The sequence below is a fragment of the Lithobates pipiens genome, unplaced genomic scaffold (assembly GCF_037356315.1).
Source record: "Lithobates pipiens isolate NorthernLeopardFrog02 unplaced genomic scaffold, aLitPip1_a1.2 Scaffold_30, whole genome shotgun sequence".
Taxonomy (NCBI): Eukaryota; Metazoa; Chordata; class Amphibia; order Anura; family Ranidae; genus Lithobates; species Lithobates pipiens.
In genome coordinates, this window is record NW_027507791.1 from 63,299,751 (window position 1) to 63,319,592 (window position 19,842).

Consider the following 19,842-nt stretch of genomic DNA (forward strand, 5'->3'; position numbering starts at 1 on the left):
GTACCTGTAATCCGTGCAATGTCTCGTGGGACTTGTAGTTTTGCAACAGCTGGAGAGCCACAGGTTGAGCACCAATGCTTAAGGGGAATGAATCAGTGGCTCAAAGTGAGGAGCGTTTAGCCCAGCTTATGACACATTTAGGCAGAATTATATGTACTGATAAGACACTGCCAGTAAACATTGTCCTCCAAATAAGTGCTCACCTTGTCTGATTTCACAATGTTGATGCTCACTGATCAATGACATCAGTGATACTTTATTTTTAAGGGTGACAGGCAATACATTTTGAGAAATGTGGCGTTTATGTAGACTGGGCCCTGTGTGGTTGTTCGTTGTTTAATTTTAGATAATAACGTTGTTATTATGGTGTTCGGTGGAGGGTTTTTGATAAATTTTTGTGTTGCTATTTTCTAAATGAGGGGACGGCAAATTGACAGTAAAGTCCAATAAAATTTACATTTTATAAATAGTATACTATATGGAGTTACTTTATACCTACTTTTTTTAGGGTAATTCTTACATTTCATTTCCTTCTCTTTTTTGTGGTGGTGAAAATGTAATGGCTGATCAGTATTTATTGAACAGAACTGGCCACGTTGCAATTGGTTCATGCTATTTCTATTGGTGGATCTGAGATTTCAGCAGAGGCATCACAAATGCTCAGGTTATCATTAAGCAGAAATTAAACACTAGAATAAAAATGTAATATATTGCAGCTTAATAGTCCTTCAATGTGGTGGCTGCATTAGTATTTTATTTTTCTGGCTAAAAACATGTTTAACAAGTACAGAAATGATCTGCCGATCTTGAAAGAAATGTAGTGTCCCTGTCAGTTCCTGTGAGCAGAGCTGGAAGCATTAAACAATGTTATCTTCCTTCTGTAAACCACTAATCCTATTTTCTCCCCAATGTAATGAAGATAAATAAAGGCAGACATGTTTGAAGTGCAGCCCGGGTGATGCTCAAGGTTGCTCCCACTGATACGGTAAAATAGTGTAATCCTACATCTTTTCTTTCTGGTAATAGCGACAGGGATAAGAGTCTAGGCCTCTAGTATTGCTTATGTTCTTTCCATGGTGTAGAATGACTTAAACCACATTAGCCCATAGCTTTTTACTCTACACTTGGTTGTATTCTTCACCTCCAAGGATTATGTTGTGATTTTTTACTGCTTGATGTCTGCTTAGATATTTCTTTATTACTGTCACTAATGGTATGGATACTCTAGATTCACATACATATGTTATCTTTTGAAACTCTAATAAATATGAGTTTTCAAAAGGAAAACGAAAAATAGTGTAGTTACCCTAGGACTAGAACTGTGTTCTTTGAAGGATTACAGGTGAAAATAACTGGAAAAAGAAGACTAATGCTGCCACATAATCTAAGGAATGGTAAACTAACATATTTAATTTTTGTTTTTGGGTTTAGATACGCTTTATAAGGAACTAGACAAGGCCACATAGCTCAAGAGATTAGTCATATTGAATATAAGTTACTTCAGCCTCAGCTAGAACATTTCAAATGAAAAGATTCAAATCCATCAATCCTTGCAACATTACAACATGGCATAAAATGGTTAAATGCAGGCAGATTTAATGTAAGACGGCATTTTCATCTTGAAATTTTAGACCCAATCATCCAACAACTAAAAATGTGAAATCTCCACGGAAGGAAAATTGTCTCCTCCACAGGTAGTGATATTCAGTTCTAGAATGCCACAAACGAGACAGCTTCATTATTCTAATAATGACTCTGTGATTCTTCCAGTAAACTTTCAGAAGATTTCTTAACACACACAGCATTTAATACGCATAACAGATCAACTGCTCAGAATGATGACCTGCGTTTACCTCCTGAATGAATCACAATCTTTGAGAAGCATCTGAAGTTGACCAATGGCCTCTCGCTGTTCTTCAGTTACTTTCACGCACTCCTCTAATGCTTTTATCTTGGCAACTTCTCTCAAATTGTCCGAAGCATCCTGATTAATTTTCATTTGAACAAATTCTGCACTTACATCCTGTCAAAAAGAACATATTAAAAAGCATTAATGAGAGAGGTTACCAGCCTTCAGAGCAGGCATAAAAGAACTAATGTAGGGAACCTTTAAAAATAACTTAATATTAAAAAAGTAAAGAAAAAGCAATTTCCAGCTCAAACTGACTTCCTTGAGAACAGAGTTCCTTCAGAAAGGAAGCGAGTTCCTTGAGAAAGTGAAATCAGGTCCAATCCTTAGCCGATTACTGGAAGGAACATTTAGAGAACTCCCAGACCAGGGAACAAAGAGGAAACCTTTACTTCGAGAAAGTGTGGAAGCCATCACTGCTGACTTCCCTTAATCCAAGTCTAGTTTTGACTTGCCTTGCCCCATGTCCCCACTTGCTCAATACCTAGAGTGGAGTGGAATCCTCCAACTGGCAACCCTCTGACCTTCTTCCCCTCAACGCACCCATCACCAAGGAGGAACTTGAGTCAACAATTAAATATCTCCCTACACGTAAATCCCCTGGCAAAACGGCCTCCCTTACGAGTACTACAAATCCTTTCCCCCTCTCTTAATACCACACATGTGTAAAGCTTTTTAACGTTTTCCTACAGCAGACTCCCATATCCTAAGATATTGCAGAGATCCTTCCTGACTGATTCCAAAGCCAGATAAGGACCCCTCTATGTGCTAGCTACAGGCCTATAGCACTTCTGAACTCTGACCTGAAAATTATTTACTAAGCTTCTCTCTATTCGCTTGAATGTGGTCCTTCCCTCCTTAATTCCCAAAGATCACATGGGCTTTGTCCCTCTCCGCCAGGTGGGTGACAACACAAGGAGGGTCAAACTTAAAGTGGGGCTCCACTGCCCTAAACATTTTTTTTTTTTTTTTGGTACAATCACAAAGATTATGTCCTTAACATTTATAATTCACTTTTTGCGTGTTTTCAGTCTTAAAGATGTCCGTTTTCTATAGCAATATCAACTTTTAATAATTCTTGTAGCCGGGTCTCATCTTACCTGTGGGCATGTGAAGCCCACAGGCATCCTCTTCCAGGATACAGTACCCCTTCTCGACCAGGAGGCACTGCGCCTTGTATTCCCGATCTCGCGCATGCGCAGTAACTGTAAAGAGGAGCGCCGTCAACAGCTAAGGTTGCCATCGCAACGGGCGGCGGCGTCGGAAGTCCCGCCCCGTTGTGATGGCAACGGAGCTGTGCAAGTAAGAAATCACGCGATAACTCGCGTCAGCGGGCCGCCGCACTGGCAGTGCGGATTGAGGATATTACGAACTATCCACACTATCCCCGCCCATATGTGCACGATCCCCGCCCATATCCGCGATCACCATAGACAGGAAATGGACAAGATAACAAAAAAAAAAGGTAATGCTGAAAAAAAAAAAAAAAAACTTTCCGTGTTTGAAAAGGATGACATGTATTTAATCAGCTTGAGATATGTTAAAATCGGGTGACGCACCGCTTTAATTCACGCAGCAAACAGGGATTGTCTGGCCTTTCCCGTTTGCTACGTTGCACTATATGGGATTTCGGGAACCTTTACTATAAGCTATTTTACACCTTTATATCAACCCTACATCCCAAGTGAAGACCCCTTTGCCCTATCTACCTCTTTCCCAGTTACTAATGGTATCCGCCAGGGATGCCCGCTCTCGCCTCTATTGTTTGCCCTATGTGTTGAACCCTTGCCATCATCCATCCATGGAAACCTAGATATTCGGGGCATACCAATTAGGGGAAAGGAGTTCAATTGTCACTGTTTGTGAACGATATCATACTTACCCTGACTAAGCCCAGGATTTCCCTGCCTGGCCTGTACACTGAGCTGGACACCTTTAAGTCCCTCTCGGGTCATAAAATCAATGCGTCCAAATTGGAGGCCCTCCCGATTAATATCCCTGCTGCATAAGTCCACCACCCGCAAACGAGTCCCCTATAACTGGAAGGCCTCAGCCATGAAATATCTGGGGGTACACATCACCCCGACCTTCGCCACCCTATACCAAGCGAACTCCACCCCCCACCCCCCCCCCTCTGATCTATACAGGAACTATTACAAAAATTCAACACTCAGCACATATCCCTCCTGGGACATGTGGTCTCGGTCAAGATGAAAACTTTTAAAATTATTTCAAACACTGCCTATTCCCATGCCCTATGCGCACCTGTGAGCCCTCCAAGCGGATCTAATATGCTTCGTTTAGAACTATAAGATTCCCTGTTCAGTATTAATGGCGTCCAGCTCTTATGAGGGACTAGTGTTCTCTAACCTTGTAAAATATTACCAAGCAACCCAACTGCGTGCCATAACCTCCTGGTTCCTATAATATAATAAGTGGACAGAGATTGAAAAAATATGGCTGGCACCCATACACCCGAACAGGTTGCTCTGGAATGCAAGTGTGGAGGTGGACCCGGGTAGGCTCTTGGGATCCATGTTCCGGCTTAGATCGTTCTGGTGAAAACTATCTTGCGAACATGAGCTGTGCAAAATTGCTCTCAACTTCGGTTATCTGCAACCCCAGGCTGCCTGCTAGTCTCACCCACCAGATGTCCTCACCTTGGGCAACACAGGACTTATTCCACTTTGGACACTTGGTAGACCCCAGAACAAATATGAGTTACCTCGCCAGGTGTTCTATGGATATTTGCAAATACGCCATTATGTCCAAACAATTACCCCAAATGTACAATTTTCAGGGCCATCCCTTTTTGAGTGCATAATCTTGGAGTAATCCGCATTCCGGGGGGCTTGATCTCTGACATATATCAGCTACCTAATGTCTATCCTACACCAAACCAGTGTAAACATGCCTATATGCTCCATTGCAAAAGATACTGGGTGAAGAAATCCCAGAGATGACGTGGCAGATGATCTGGACTCTAGCGGCTAGGAGCTCCTTTTGCACGCTTTACAAGGAAAATGTCTATAAAATACTTTACTTTTGGTACTTGACTCCGGATGTAATCCACGCCATCCATCAATCTAGTTCTGACCGATGCTGGCACTGTCAGAGGGACAAAGGTACTCTTTCTCATATCTATTGGAGCTGCCCCCTGATAGTGCCCTTCTGGCTTTCAACATAGCACCTGCTGTCCTGCCTATTTGAAGTGCCTATTCCCCTGATATCTACATTTTTCCTGCTCGGTCTATCACCACTACAAATTCCCAATCCGTGCAAGAAACTACTCAGACACATCCTTACTGTTGCATGCTGTCTAGCTGCCCTTAACTGGAAGCGGAGCTCCCCACCTTCCCAAGACACCCTGTATGCCAGAATAAAAGATGTGGAGGTAAATGACAGCTAGACTTAGGATAGGCTGGAATTACATGATAAGGTCTGGGAGCTGTGGCGTCTTCAGGGGGACCCCTCTTGACCTGGTGGATGTGCTTTTGTGTTATTTCCCCATCCTTCTTTCATCTACCCTTTGTCTCAAATCTCTCTCTTTCCCTTCATTTTCTTTCACGCTCTTCTCTACCTCATAAGTTCTATCTCAGCTGTGGCAAACTGAATATGTCACCCAGCAGTTCATGGTATGACCCAACAAGGAGATTGCGTCAATTGTTACTATATTGCTTGAACTTGCTATAACCATGTTTCAGTATTACTTGGAGCTACTTTGTTCTGTTTTTGTCCCATTCTCTGCTGAGATGACTAATAAAATTGTTATTTGAAAAAAAAAAGTGCTTAAGCCAGATGATTAACATGCAAGTCGGGAAACTAGTGTTTTTAAAATGATAAGTCAACAATGGCAGTTTCCATGCTTTATTGGTCCAAGTTCTTATGAGTGCAAAAGATTAAACTTTTCCCTTAATAAAGCTTCTCTATACAAAATGTATTATGCTTTTGGCAGAGTGGGGATACCTGCCGTTTCACCTGCAAAGTGGTTTGTTCAGACAACTATAAAATGCTGATCTTTTACTGAATAATGTTATTGAAGTGTTACATTTTTTCCTAAGGACATGTTAATTCATGGAAGCTAATGCAGACAAGCTGCAGGAATGGTTTACAGCTACCAAATTGCAGCTCTAATTTTCTTAGTACTGTAGCACTACCCCTACAGGAACCACTGGTTATTTGTGGCCTATTTCCCCCCACTCACAGCATGCACAGCCAAGTACACTGCCTTTTCACTATGCTTCCTTTGGCTCATGGAAAAGTAGGAGTTTCTTTTAGCTATTAGAAACAGGAAGTTGGATAGGGATGGAGAGCATGGGTTACCCTGGAATTGTAGAACGTTAATACTGCTAGGCTTCTGGTTGCTCTATATATAAATGCAGGCTGTATTGCCAAACCTAAGATTGCACTGTATTCTCTTGGCTGACTCGAACAACTCCTGGCTGTACTAAGCACGCTTTTGCAGTATTGCACGTTGCTGGCTGTGTTCCACAACTCTTGGCTGCACTGCACTTCCCTGTGAGATGAACAGGCTCACAATTACTTATCTTCAGTCTCTAGGCCAAGCTCTTTTGTATCACCCCCCCCCCCCCCAGGAAAGCCTAGCTGGGACCTCAATGTCTTCAAAAAAGCTCCTCTGACTGCCCCTCTGTCTCTCCCTCTGCCCCAGGGGGAGGGCCCCTGAACAGCGGTCTTCTCCAGAAGGCTGGACCTGTGAATATATATGGGCTCTCCCTCCACCTTCTGAGCACACCTCCCCAGGGACTGGCCTGAGCTCCATAAATATCTAGGACTGGCTGTTCTCCCTCCTACTTCCAGAAGTTTCTAGAAGAAAGGGGGGATAAAAGAACAGCAGCCTATGGGACACTGAACAGCCCTAAGTTATCAACCCCTGCTCCACAGTTTACAGAGAAGCCAACTAAATTTACCTAGCATCCTACTCTTGCTATGAGGGTGCTACAGTACAAAGAATGGACACAATGTAGGTATTTGACCTGAACATTTATGTACAGTATACAAGATATGAATTACTATTGCAAGAAGGGGATGACTACTAAGATATGAAAACACTTGCTCCTTGTAGGTGGAACTGGCTGAATGAAGAAAGTTATTTTCACTTGTTGACGGGGAACAGGTTTGTACTACTTTGTAAATTCATGCCAGAGTATAAAATACATTTTAAATGTGCATTTAGAATAGTCAGTCTCAGTTATGTGTATAATGGTAATGTAATTTAGCTTGCAAACAATCACTGTGTACAGCAACCTTTGCAATGCATTTAAAATGCTTTCGGAAGGAAGCTTCCAGTAGCTTTGAGGCCTTTAAAGCAAAATTCAGTTTCAGTTGGGGAATGTTAAATGTCTTAATTTGGTGCTGATGGTCACTTTAAGCAAGTTGCTAGTAGGCTTCAGCAGGCTTCTTATTGAAGCTGAAACTTACAGACGGCTGCCAGCAGGTTGTTTAAAGTGACAGCTTTTCTTTTCTTGGATATGTGTTTAGCATTCCCAAACTGGAACTGAACAATATTTTAAAGGCTTTAACAAAGCTCCTTCTGAAAATTTTGAACCAGGTTTATAAGCGACTTGCTTTAAGGGCTGAATAAAATATCAACTGTTTGCTACTAGACCAACTTTTCTCTAAAGCAGGGGTAGGCAACCTCATACCTCCAGCTGTTTTAAAACTACAAGTCCCATGAGACATTGCAAGAACCTCACAATCACAGGCATTATTCCTAGAGGCAGAGGCATGCTGAGATTTGTAGTTTCAGCACAGCTGGAGGGCTGAGGTTGCCTAGCCCTGCTCTAAAGCTTTCACCTAGAAGAAGAGTAAAATAACTTTCGGATCTCTGGGAACCCCTGCAAAAAAAATGTATATATCTACAGTTTATGGTACAATATTGCGGTAGTTATTGGAAAGGATGATCCTTCCCCTTGATAGTTAAGGGGGAAAAATGCCCACTATGAAGATGGCAAAAAAGGTCATTGGTGTCTATGGTTACTTACTGCATGTGAGAGGCAAAAATTGCTCTCTTCTCAAGCAACCCTTAAAAAAACATGATCATTAGTCCAATAATCTCATCGTGTCTACTAGGCAGAAATTAAGTCCTGATAGATCATTTCATGCTGCCCCTTTTGCAGGTATAACTAATGTATGTAAAATGTTTAAAAAAAAAAAAGTGCCTGTAATGTTTAAAACCCATATAGGCCCAGCCGCACCCTGCTCTGTACATGCTCAGTTGTCCTCTATTCTGGGCACTAGAGGCCAAACTGCTGACAGCCTAAAGATTTACTGCTGCTCAGGGGTTCTGGGCTTCAGCAAAATGGCAGCCTCCAGTAAGAAGAAACAGGAGCAATGCTGGAGGCAATATACAGTACACAATTTTTGTAGCACAATTGTTAAAGTGGAATGTATGATAATTGCTAAAAGAATGTTATTTTTTTAAATCAAGTGATTATGGGTAAAGTTGCACTTTAACTATTTTTCCTGACTCGATCAGAATGGTACAATAAAATGTTGACCATTACCCAGCAATTTACTGTACTGCCTAAATAAAAAGCTGCATTGCAATCCAAAAACATCCATATACTGAATGAAAGGACAGAACCATTGTATCAACAAAAGATTAAAAAAAATAAAATAAAATGTCAGAGGATTTTCAACATATCAGAAAATAAATTCCTGAGATACCTGGTGGGAGTGTGTTGGATAGCAACATGGTCTGATGTCATATTTCTGGTATTTCATTTGCTGGTTGATACAGCCCGGTGGCCTAAGTTGGAGTGTAACCAGTTACACATCGAAGCTTTGTAGCATATATGTGTGATTACAAGCTTCAAATAGAGCCACTGCTGCCAAGATGACTGATGAGTTGAGCTACAGAAGATCAAAGGCCAAGATGTCTATGAAGATTTGACCCAGGTCGGACAGTGGCGATTCATGGACAAATGATGTCCCCTAGTGTACAATACAGCATGCTTCCTGGAGAATGGATAGATATTAGAACTACCGCTTGGCAATTCCTCACTGGATAGGAGGCAACGAGTGGGTGTGAATGTGAGTAAAAAGGACTGAACAAGTCCAAAAGCCCTCTCTTTCCCTTTCCCTTAGGATCATGGTTTGGGCCTAAGACTCATGGCTCTGGCCCTCTCTTCAACACCTGAGCCTAACTGGATACAAAGTCTTGTGGAGAGCCTTGTGATAAGTATCTTTGATATTCTTGTATTATATATTCTGATATGATGTGTATTGTTTGTATATGTTTGTAATATTGTAATATCTTTCATGTTAGCATTTCCTATTTCCATGGGAAATAAAGAATTTATTACTTATAAACCGTGTTTGGTTTCATAGCTAACCTTGTATTATTGGGATATCAAGAGTAACATGTGGAGTTTTATAGAATAGCCAATTATAGGGATTAGACAAATTAATATATAGGTACAATAATATTTATTGTACCATTTATTTCAATATACTTCAGAGTGCTCATCACTGTTCCTATCTATCCATAGCCTGACAGTCAGAATATTCAAATACATTTTATTTAGGTCAAATACTTAACAATCTCATTGTTCGATGCCAAAAATTTGATTAAAACCGAAAAAATATATAATATGCTATACTTCATTTCTTTCTAAAGGTAGTTTTTACTATGTGGACTGTCTAGGAAACAGAAATGATAGAAGAAACTGAGAAATTATAGAAACTGAGAAATTATAGGAGTTAACAAAAAAAAAATGGTTTAGTGACTGTCCTCCTAGGACAAACCAACTCATGGCTGCATCGGGGTAAAAAAGTTGATGTCCGATTACCCTACTCTTCATATAGTGTGTATATATTTATGTGTAATTATTTGGTAAAGTTAAAGCAAGTGAAAATGCTTGTTATTTGGAAGCAAACTTTGTATAGGATGTTATTGCCCTCTGCTGTTTAACATGGAAAAGTAGATGCATGTACATTTAGCTAGTTATTCAGTAAAGTCAAGACAAGTTGAAAAGAAAGTAAAGGTTACATTATATAAGCCGAAGCTTAAAATTATTTTACAGTATTTTTACAGAGCAAACTTAGCCTGGAGTGTTGCTGCCCTCTGCTGTTCAACATGTAAAATACATTTTCTAAACTAGAACCGAACAGCAGTAAAAGTAGTTAAAAATTCCCCAACCTATTCACTGCTAAAAAATAATAGTTTTGGCTGAACAAATATTATACTCCATTTGGAAGTGTATTTTCTGAAAGCTATTATTTTGCAGCAGTGTTTGCCTTACAGTTGAACCCCAGCCAGATACAAGACAGTATAATGCAGCTCTGTATTGATCAATACGTCATTATATGTATTTTTTTAAATGTAAAAAGCTCAAGTATCTGATGTTGAACTGGTACCATCCTTCTTTGTACAACAGAGCTCAGACAAGGAGAGGGAAAAGCAGCAAAAAACAGCCAATCAGTTGTAGAGTCTTGCTCATGTACTAACAAGAAATTTTGATAGGAGCAGTGTGACAGATTATCTTAGTGGACTGTTGTTTCTTCTTTCATTTTGCAGTTACAGGCTGGGGAAAGGAAAAGACCTGTAAAGGCTACTTAGCTGTAGCAAAGAAAAATCAGGGCTTCAAGCCTTGCCAGACAAGGCTGTGCTGTGCGGCAGTACTGTATAAATGGCAGAAATACAAATCCTTTGGCGGTTAAAACAGCTTTTATATATTATATATTTTCTTACATTTTTTTTTTTTTTTTTTTGGTGTTTTGGGTGATCCTTACTTTCTGCTTTTTTTATTTTTAGCAGCTGGGCTTTAATTAGCCACAGCTGCATACTTATGATAGCTCAATCATGTGTTTGGGCCACTCTGCACATTATTACTCAATACCTATATCATATTATTTCTCACAGAGGCCCTTATTGATTGGTCTACTCACCAACCCAACTCCACCAGTATTATCTGTATTGACACATACCCACCTTTGATGTTGTCCTACGTTGGTTGACACGCCACCTCAGCTCCCGCAAATGACATTCCTGGGTGACTCACAGCCCTCTGTACTGTACCATCATTACAGTCACCCTGTAAGTAATACGCCCTAGGGGGATTTTTGTATCCATCTCATGACTGCCATCTATCAATTATGCCTAATTGTCTAGGAAATTACAATATAACAGTTTTTATCTATTTTAGATTTACATCACGTGCTTCGCTCCTTTAGATTGGCCCAAGCCATGAAGCGCGTTGAGCTATAGATGCCGTGTTTTACTAAATATATCCATTCTAACACTTTATGCATACTACCCTGATATTAGGTTCCATTGGGTATTTATATTAATTCCTCATACGATGGTTGCTATTTATTGTCTCATCGACTTGCTACCAATGATAGAGAATACTGAGGCTTCAGACATATTGGGCATTACTGTGTTAAGAGAGTGTGTGTGTGTGTGTGTGTGTGTGTGTGTGTGTGTGTGTGTGTGTGTGTGTGTGTGTGTGTGTGTGTGTGTGTGTGTGTGTATTCATTGGACTACGTATCACTTTACTGTATAAATTGGTTTACTCTAAATGTTGGGGATTAGATTATATTGGCCAACTGTGTATTATAATTGTTTTACATTATAAACTTTATTCAATGTTATATCATTACCATGTATGAATCGAATTGGATTTTGCTATATTATTACCATAATATACCCTGCTTATGAATAAATATTAAAGGGGTGCTCCAGCAGAATTTTTATATATTTTTTTTTAAAAGTCAGCAACTAGAAACACTGTAGCCGCTGACTTTTAATAAGCACACTTACCTGTCCAGGGCACCCGCGATGTTGGCCCCTCGAGATCAACATGTCCCTGATATCATGTCCTGGCGCCGCCATCCTCGCTAAGGGAAACAGGCAGTGGAGCCTTGCGGCTTCACTGCCAATTTCCTACAACGCATGCGCCAGTCGTGCAGTGCTTTGTGAATGGGGCGCGCTGTGTTCTGGTACACACACAATTCCCAGGACACAGGGTACCCCATTCCCCAGAAGACAACATAAGGAGGAGAGAAGACTGAAGATCACTGCGGAGTAGGAAGAGACAGATTAGGAAGACTGTCTAGCAACAGGGGTTTCTGATAAGTTAAACTTTTTTTTTTTATGAATAATGCTTCTTTTTTTTTTTTTTTTTTTCGGGTGTCCCTCCACTTTACGTTTACCAATCCATTCATCCATTTGCACCCCCATGCTCCATTCAAAATCCCAATTTACCTTCTCCCCCGGACCCCCCCCCCTTTTTCAACATTGACAGGGATGGAGGTATTCGACCTTACCAGGCCATGTCCTAATTTAAAGTCCCAATACCAACTCCTCTCCTTTATTGTAATATTACACACACACACACACACACACACACACACACACACACACACACACACACACACACACACACACACACACACACACACACACACACACACACCTCTTTTAATGAGCCATTTGCAGCTAAATTTTAAATGAAGTGTGTTTCAAGCTTTGCTTTTACTTAATTTTGTCATAGCATTAAATGTAGTGAATTGTAGTTCAGTGTAGGTCAGCAATCGCAATACCTCAACTTATCTGAGCTATTAAAAAGAAAGGTAATCAGTCACATAAAAAAAGTAAAGTATGAACACCCTTCTTTACAGACAGACCATTTCTTGGATATTTCTGCATAGCAACAGGGTCCCTTCAAGACAATCTCATGTACAAGTGAATCAAAGATATGAAAAAACGATAAATCCCCTTCAACATTTTACCTCCTCACTATGATCCAAGATGCTAGTCTTTTCTACTGGTGAAGTAGCTCCATTCACTGCTTGCTTGTCTGCAGTGTACGAAGCAGCGATCAACTAGTTATAATAAAAAAGAAAAAAAAAAAAAACCTGTTAGAATTTAATTTTCACATCATTCCCAAAGTTCACAAGTTAAAACCATAGGAAACACAGTAAAACAATCAATACCTACATATGTTATAACACACTTTTCATGGAACAAATTGTTTATCTGATAGCCTAATACATTTTAGCATCTTGCTGTTGTAAAAGCAATTTTTAACAAGAGCACTGTAAAATTAAATTTATTAAAATTACCTTTTTCTTTTTTTTTCCTTTAGAACTTTTTCTTTCCTTTGTGATTTCTGACTTGCTGGGCTGCACTGGGGTCTGATCAGGAGATGCACACAAAGGCTTGTCAGGAAGTGTAGACACTTCTAGATGAGGCCGAGTTTGGTCTTTAACTTGTACTGTGAATTCCACTGCCTCTTGGGCTGTAAGTACCACTTGGTCTTGTACCACCTGCGCCAAAACATTGTGCACTAAATTCTCCGCAACAACTTGTGCTGCATGGTTGTCTGAATCTTGCTCTGAAGTTTTCACTGCCTGCATTTTGGCCCGCAAAGCTCCCTCTGAAGGAGCAGCTAAAGAATGTATAGCATGTTCTACTACACCAGAAGGGTCTACTAAATTATGTTCTTTAAGTTCCACTGCAGACTGCAAAGAAAGACCCACCATATTTTGCTTAGATGGTTCTGGTGCATGCTGTATTGAAGGTCTTTCTGCAGGTTGTACAGTAAGATTTAGTGTATGCTCCACTTCAGGTGGTACTAAAGAATCAATTACAGTTGGCATAGATGGTCCTACTAAAAGCTGCACTGAAGCTACTTCTGAAGGCTCTACTGTAGGTTTTACTGAAGGCTCTACTGAAGATGGCACTGAAGATCTTGCATCAGGCTGAACAGTAGTCTCTGGTGTAGGCTGCACTGAAGAAATTTCATTGGGTAGAACAAGAGACTCTCCTGAAGGCTGTACTGAAGGCCTGGTACCAGGCAGTACAATTTCTGGTTCAGGCTGCACAGTACTTGCGTCAGGTGGAACAAAAGGCTCTGCGGATGGCTCCATGGTAGGTCTTGCTGTAAGTGAAACAGAATATTCTGCTGCAAGTTGCACAGAAGACTCTACTTCAAGCAACACTGAAGGTTCTCCTGTCGGTAATGCTGAAACCACTTCTAGTGGTCTCACAGTAAGATCCACAGCAGGTTGCACTGAAGGCTCTGCTGTAGGCTGCAATGAACCTTTGGCCCCAGAAAACACATACAGTTCAACAGGTTGAATTAAACCTCTGGCATCAAGTGAAGCAGAAGGCTGCACTGAAGGTCTTTCACCAACATAATCTGTAGTCTCTGGTGCAGGCTGCACTGAAGAAGCTACTTCAGGTGGAACAAAAGGCTCTCCTGAAGGCTGAATTGAAGGTCTTGCAACAGTTGGAACAGAAGGTTCTGCTGCAAGTTGCACTAAAGCCTCTGTTTCAGGCAACATTGAAGGTTCTCCTGCAGTTAATGCAGAAGCCACTTCTGGAAGTCGCATAGTAAGATCTACTGCAGGCTCTGCTGAAGGCTGTTTAACCACAGGAAACATGGATTGTTCAGCAGATTGAATTAAAATACTTGCATCAAGTAAATCAGCAGGCTCTTCTAAGGGGTGAATAGAAGGTCTTTCAACAGGCTGAACAGTAAAGTCTGGTTTAGGCTGCACTGAAAAACTTGTGTCAGGTGGAACAAAAGCCTCTTCTGAAGGCTGAACTGAAGACCTGGCACTAGGCTGAACAGTAAGCTCTGTTGTATGCTGTACTGAATGTATTGTATCAGGTTCAACAAAAGGTTCTCCTGAATGCTGCACTACACATCTTGCATCAGGTGGAACAGAAGGTTCTGCTTCAAGTTGCACAGAAGACTCTGTTTTAGGCAACACTGAAGGTTCTCCTGCAGGGATTGCTGAAACGACTTCTGCAGGTCTCATTGTAAGATCTACTGTAGGTTGCACTGAAGGCTCTGGTGCAGGCTGTGAATTTTGGGCCACAGGAATCATGAATGGTTTAGCTGCAGGATGGGTAAAATGCTCTGCTACTGGTTGCACTAAAGGTTCCACTGGAAGCCCCACTGAAAATCTCCCTTCATATTGCACTGATTGTTCTGGGTACACCGATGGCTCGGCTGTGGTTTGCACTGTAGGCTGCTGTGCAGATTTTAAAGTAAGATCTAGTACTAGATTTTCTTCACAAGATGGTCCAGGAGTTACCCAAAGCTCACCAGCAGACTGGACTGAAGGCTGCTCTGACAACTTATCAACATGTACTGGAGGCTCTGGTGCAGGTTCTGGTAGATCTACTGCTGGCTGCACTGAAGGTTCTACTGCAGCCTTCCCAGAAGATTTCAGTGAAGGCTCTACTGTAGGCAGCACTGTGTGCTTTTCAATAGGTTGCACAGAAGGTTGTAAAGATGGTTCTAAGGTGGATTTTGCAGCATGTCCTGTTTTTTTCTTTGTCCCTTTCTTAGATTCCTTTTTCTTGATTTTATGAACTAGGGGAGGTTGTTCTATTGCTTCCTTCAAATAGTCAAGCTGCTCCAAATAACCTCTCATTTTACAGTGATGCATGTCCAGGGCATCCTTAATTTGTAGGACTTGGGGAGAAGAAGTGCTCTGCTTCACAACTTCTGCTACCCGAGACGCCTCAGCTAGATCATTTTGCAAGATTTCATACTGATTGCGTAGCTCCTACAGGAGAAATGGGAGAAAATGGGTTTTATTACACAAAATAACAGCAAAACCTGATTATTAAAAAAATAAATAATTAATTTTTTATTTTTTAAAGTCCCAAAAAAAAGCTTGAATTTTTAAACCTGTTATGTAGTCATTACTAAAATAATTACTACCCTAAAAGTACCAATAAATCAAAAACTGACAGCAGCAATTACCAATACTTACACACCTGGTATTAAATACATACAAAATAAAAATCTGTGTTGCGCTATTAAAATAAATATTAATTCCTATTAAGTGCCTATCACAAAATTAATAAATACTTAAAAATAATGTCCAATAATAAACACATAAGTAATAGTGACAACATATCAAGTGCATGAAATATTGTGAATAATTATTATGAAAATGAATAGTTCATAAGTAAGTCCCAGAGATGAAAAGTGCAAAATCAAACTATCCAGCAAATCTAACAGTGCTTGTAAGGAGAAATCCAGAACATGGTAGATGGAAGCTGAATCAATGACAGTCATGAACTTTTCTATGGAGAAAGCTGGAGGAATGAGTGGCTGGCTGTGGAAACGGTGGTTCAACTCCCATCCATCCATGCTCTGGATTTTTTTTTTTTATTTGAGGTATAGCTCTCTGGTAAGTGTCTCTAATGCTGCGTACACACAACCGGACTTTCTGGCAGACTAGGTCCAAAGGGATCAGTCCGGACAATCCGATTGTGTGTGGTCTAGTCCGACTGCTTTTTATGAAAAAAAAAAAAAATCAGACGGACATAGAAATAGAACGTGTTTAAAATCTATCCGATGTACTAAAAATCGGGAAAACCGAAAAAGTCTGTGTGCTAGTCCGACGGACCAAATACGACGCAAGGGCAGCTATTGGCTACTGGCTATTGAACTTCCTTGTTTAGTCCCATTTACGTAATCACGTTCAAAGCAAACAGACTTTTGAACGGACTTAGTCCGGTCGTGTGTGGCCAAGTCTGTTCGTTCAGAAAGTCCGTCGGACCTCCGCCAAAAATCCATTGGGAAGACCGTCAGACCTAGTCCATCGAAAAGTCCGGTTGTGTGTACGCGGCATAAGTGTCACTGGTGGTGTGGTGCACAGAGGTGTTTATGGAAGAGGAATCTTATGATTTAGGGTTGCCCTTTTCTTCTTGATTGAAGGCACTCCTTCACGTGAAGGACTCCGATTTTGCCCTTTTTATCTATGGAACTTACTTAGGAACTATTCATTTTCTGATAAATATATTCACAATATCTCATGCACTTGATGCTTTTTCACTATTATTTATATGTTCATTACTGCACATTATTTTTAAGTATTTATTAAGTATTTAGCATTTTTGTGATATGCACTATATAGGCATTGATATTTATTTTCATAGCGCAACACAGATTATTTTATTTTGTCTGTTATGCAGTCAGGCTGAAAAAAAGTAAAAAATGGGCCAGTTTATAACGGTTGTAACAGGTTCACCACAAGGAGGCAGTGAACATATTTACAGTATGTATACACATATACACACACACACACACACACACACACACACACACACACACCAGGTAAAATAGGTATTAAACGCGTCACCATTTTTCTATGTAAATATATTTTTAAAGTTGCTACTGACATGAAATATTCACCACAGGTCGGTAACAAACCATGACATACATACATACATAGAAACCAAAACAAATAAGTTCAGAAATTAAGTTATGTGTAATGAAATGGAATGACACAGGGAAACCGTATTGAACACATGAAGAAAGGGAATTGCAAAAAAGCAAGGAAAGCCAAGACACCACCAGAAATCTATAAGTAATGTAGCACCGGCTCCAGAAGAGCACAGGCTATATGTTTTGAAATTTAATGTTACACCTAAACTGCAGTTTGGTTTGGTATAATTATTCCAAATTTTGACCTCAGCATCAGTCTGACTGGACTATAGGGTGTTCGGCCTAGCCATAGGGGCGCTGTCTCTTCTGGCAGGCATAGAAACACAGTTTGGTTGGGTGCTTTAAGGTTACTTTCTCTCGGAGCCCGCCCAGTGGGAGTGTCACTCTTGCTGTGCTTTCTAGGAGAGGGTACTTAAGATGCGGATGTCATGTAGTTCGGGGTTCCGGTCCAGAAGTATGTTCTGACTCCATGGTCCTGGTCCTCCTGACCAGCCCCCAGGAAGGCTATGGCTTGGGGTGCAGATCCACTCGATTTTATGTCTCGGGGCTGGCTAGCCTGAGGCAAGGAAACTAAGGAAAGGATTTGGAGGTGGTCCGGTGCAGTCTCCGGTTGTGGAGTGGCCCAGCAACTTCGTAGCTATCCAGGGGAGGACTCTTCAGAAGAAGGCCACACACGGGTTGGCCTCTTAGCAAGAGCCTGGTAAGGCTGAAGACCTGAGTGAATCCTATCTTGTGCGGTATCGCCAAACTGGCTGAAAGATCCTGATACCACACGAGTGTTCTACAAGTCCTAGTTTCCTACATGTTCTACAACAAAGTCTGTGGCAGAGACTTATTCCTGATTCAAGCACCTTGTTGGCGGCTAGGCCTTGTGAGAGAGGGACTATCCAACTTGAGTGAACATCCAGCTGTGAATGGCTATTCTCTGGATTTAGTCAAAGTAAGCATGTTCTTTATTATTGACTTTGACACTAAGAGTACCTGGACTTTTCTCCTAACCCTCTGATCCTATACTAAGAGACTGTTCATTAACTACGTTTTTGCAAATAAAAATCCCTTTAAGCGGATCTGTCGTCAGTCTCTAAAGTTTCTGGGCCATCTACCACGGGAACCCCTAGATGCAAATCAAGGTGAAGAAAGTAACGTTACGCCCAATCAAACCAACAGCTCCTTCGGGGGTTAGTGCTACAGTAATTAGAAAGCAATCCTGCCCCTTCTCAGTACAAATTAATATCAGCTGGTTCAGTCTCAAGGTGTCACGCAAGAAACATCTCATGATCAGTAAAAGTAAAGAGCTCTCTCAAGACCTTTGGAACCTTTTTGATTCAAAACATACTGATCGCATTGGGTACCGAAGGATTTCTAAACTTCTGAATGTTCCAATGAGCACTGTTGGGACCATAATCCAAAAGAGGACAGAACCAAATCACCATAGACCAGCCACCACCAGGTGCTCCTTACAAGATTTCTGACAGAGGAGTGAAAAGAATCATCAGAAGAGTTGTCCAAGAGCCAAGAACCATGTGTAGAGAGCTTCAGAAAGATCTGGAATTAGCAGGTACACTTATTTCAACAAAAACGATAGATAATGCACTCAGCCACCATGGTCTGTATGCACGCCCACCATGCAAGACTCCATTGCTGAAGAAAAAACATGTTGAAGCTAATTTAAAGTTTATTGCACAACATTTAGACAAGCCTGTGAAATACTGGGAGAATATAGTCTGGTCAGATGAGACCAAAATTTAATGTTTGGAGGTCAAATGGGTACATCACCCCAAAAACCCCCCCATACCAACAGTGAAGTTTGTAGGTGGGAACATCATGGTGGGGCTGTTTTTCAGCATACAGTACATGAAAATTTCATATTGTTGAAGGAAGAATGAATGAAAAAATTTACCAAGACATTCTTGATAAAAATCTACTGCTTTCTACCAGGATGATGAAGATGAAACAAGGGTGGATATTTCAGCAAGACAACGATCCCAAACAAAGTCAAGGAAACGCTCAATTGGTTTCAAAGAAAGAAAATAAAGCTGCTAGAATGCCCAAGCCAATCACCTGACTTGACTCCAATAGAAAATCTAGGGATCTAAAGATCAGAGTTCATAGAAGAGGCCAAAGGAACATTCAAGATCTGAAGACTGTGCGGAAGAATGGGGAAAAGTCACACCTGGGCAATGCATGCAACTAGTTTCTCCATAGAGGAGGCATCTTGAAGCTGTCATTACCAACAAGGATTTTGTACATAGTATTAAACAGATTTCAGTTAGCGTATTCAATACTTTTTCACTGTGTCATTACATTTTATTACACAACTTTATTTCTGAACTTATTTGTTTTGGTCTCTTTGTATGTATGGATTGCATGGGTTGTTACCGACATGTGGTGAAACGTTAATTTCAATAGCACCTTTAGAAATATATTTACCTAGAAAAATGGTGACCTGTTCAATAACTATTTTACCTGAGATGATATAGAGATAGATATAGAGATAGATAGATAGATAGATAGATAGATAGATAGATGCGAGCCGTCATCTTTGTCTCCAACTGAATGGCAGAGACTGTATCAATGGTGGGCTCCTGGTCAAACACCTTGAATCAATATCAAAAACAAAGGATACAATCTCCAAATATAACATACTTTAATTCCAAAGTGCAATAACGTATATATGGCAGCAGTAGCGACTGTACAGTTTCAAGCATCCCT

General features: G+C 40.7%; 1 protein-coding gene across 4 annotated transcripts in view; it reads right to left on the minus strand.

The window, feature by feature from the left end:
• SYNE2 (spectrin repeat containing nuclear envelope protein 2) overlaps positions 1-19,842 on the minus strand; it is a 529,925-nt gene that overhangs the window by 298,391 nt on the left and 211,692 nt on the right. For 3 of the 4 annotated variants that reach the window (XM_077464352.1, XM_077464353.1, XM_077464351.1), the window contains exons 40-42: positions 12,998-15,457; positions 12,665-12,757; positions 1,854-2,023 (exon numbers count right to left, since the gene is read on the minus strand). In XM_077464352.1, coding sequence (XP_077320478.1) covers positions 1,854-2,023; positions 12,665-12,757; positions 12,998-15,457 — 2,723 coding nt within the window. The remainder of the gene's footprint in view (positions 1-1,853; positions 2,024-12,664; positions 12,758-12,997; positions 15,458-19,842) is intronic. The other variant, XM_077464354.1, reaches the window with a different exon arrangement.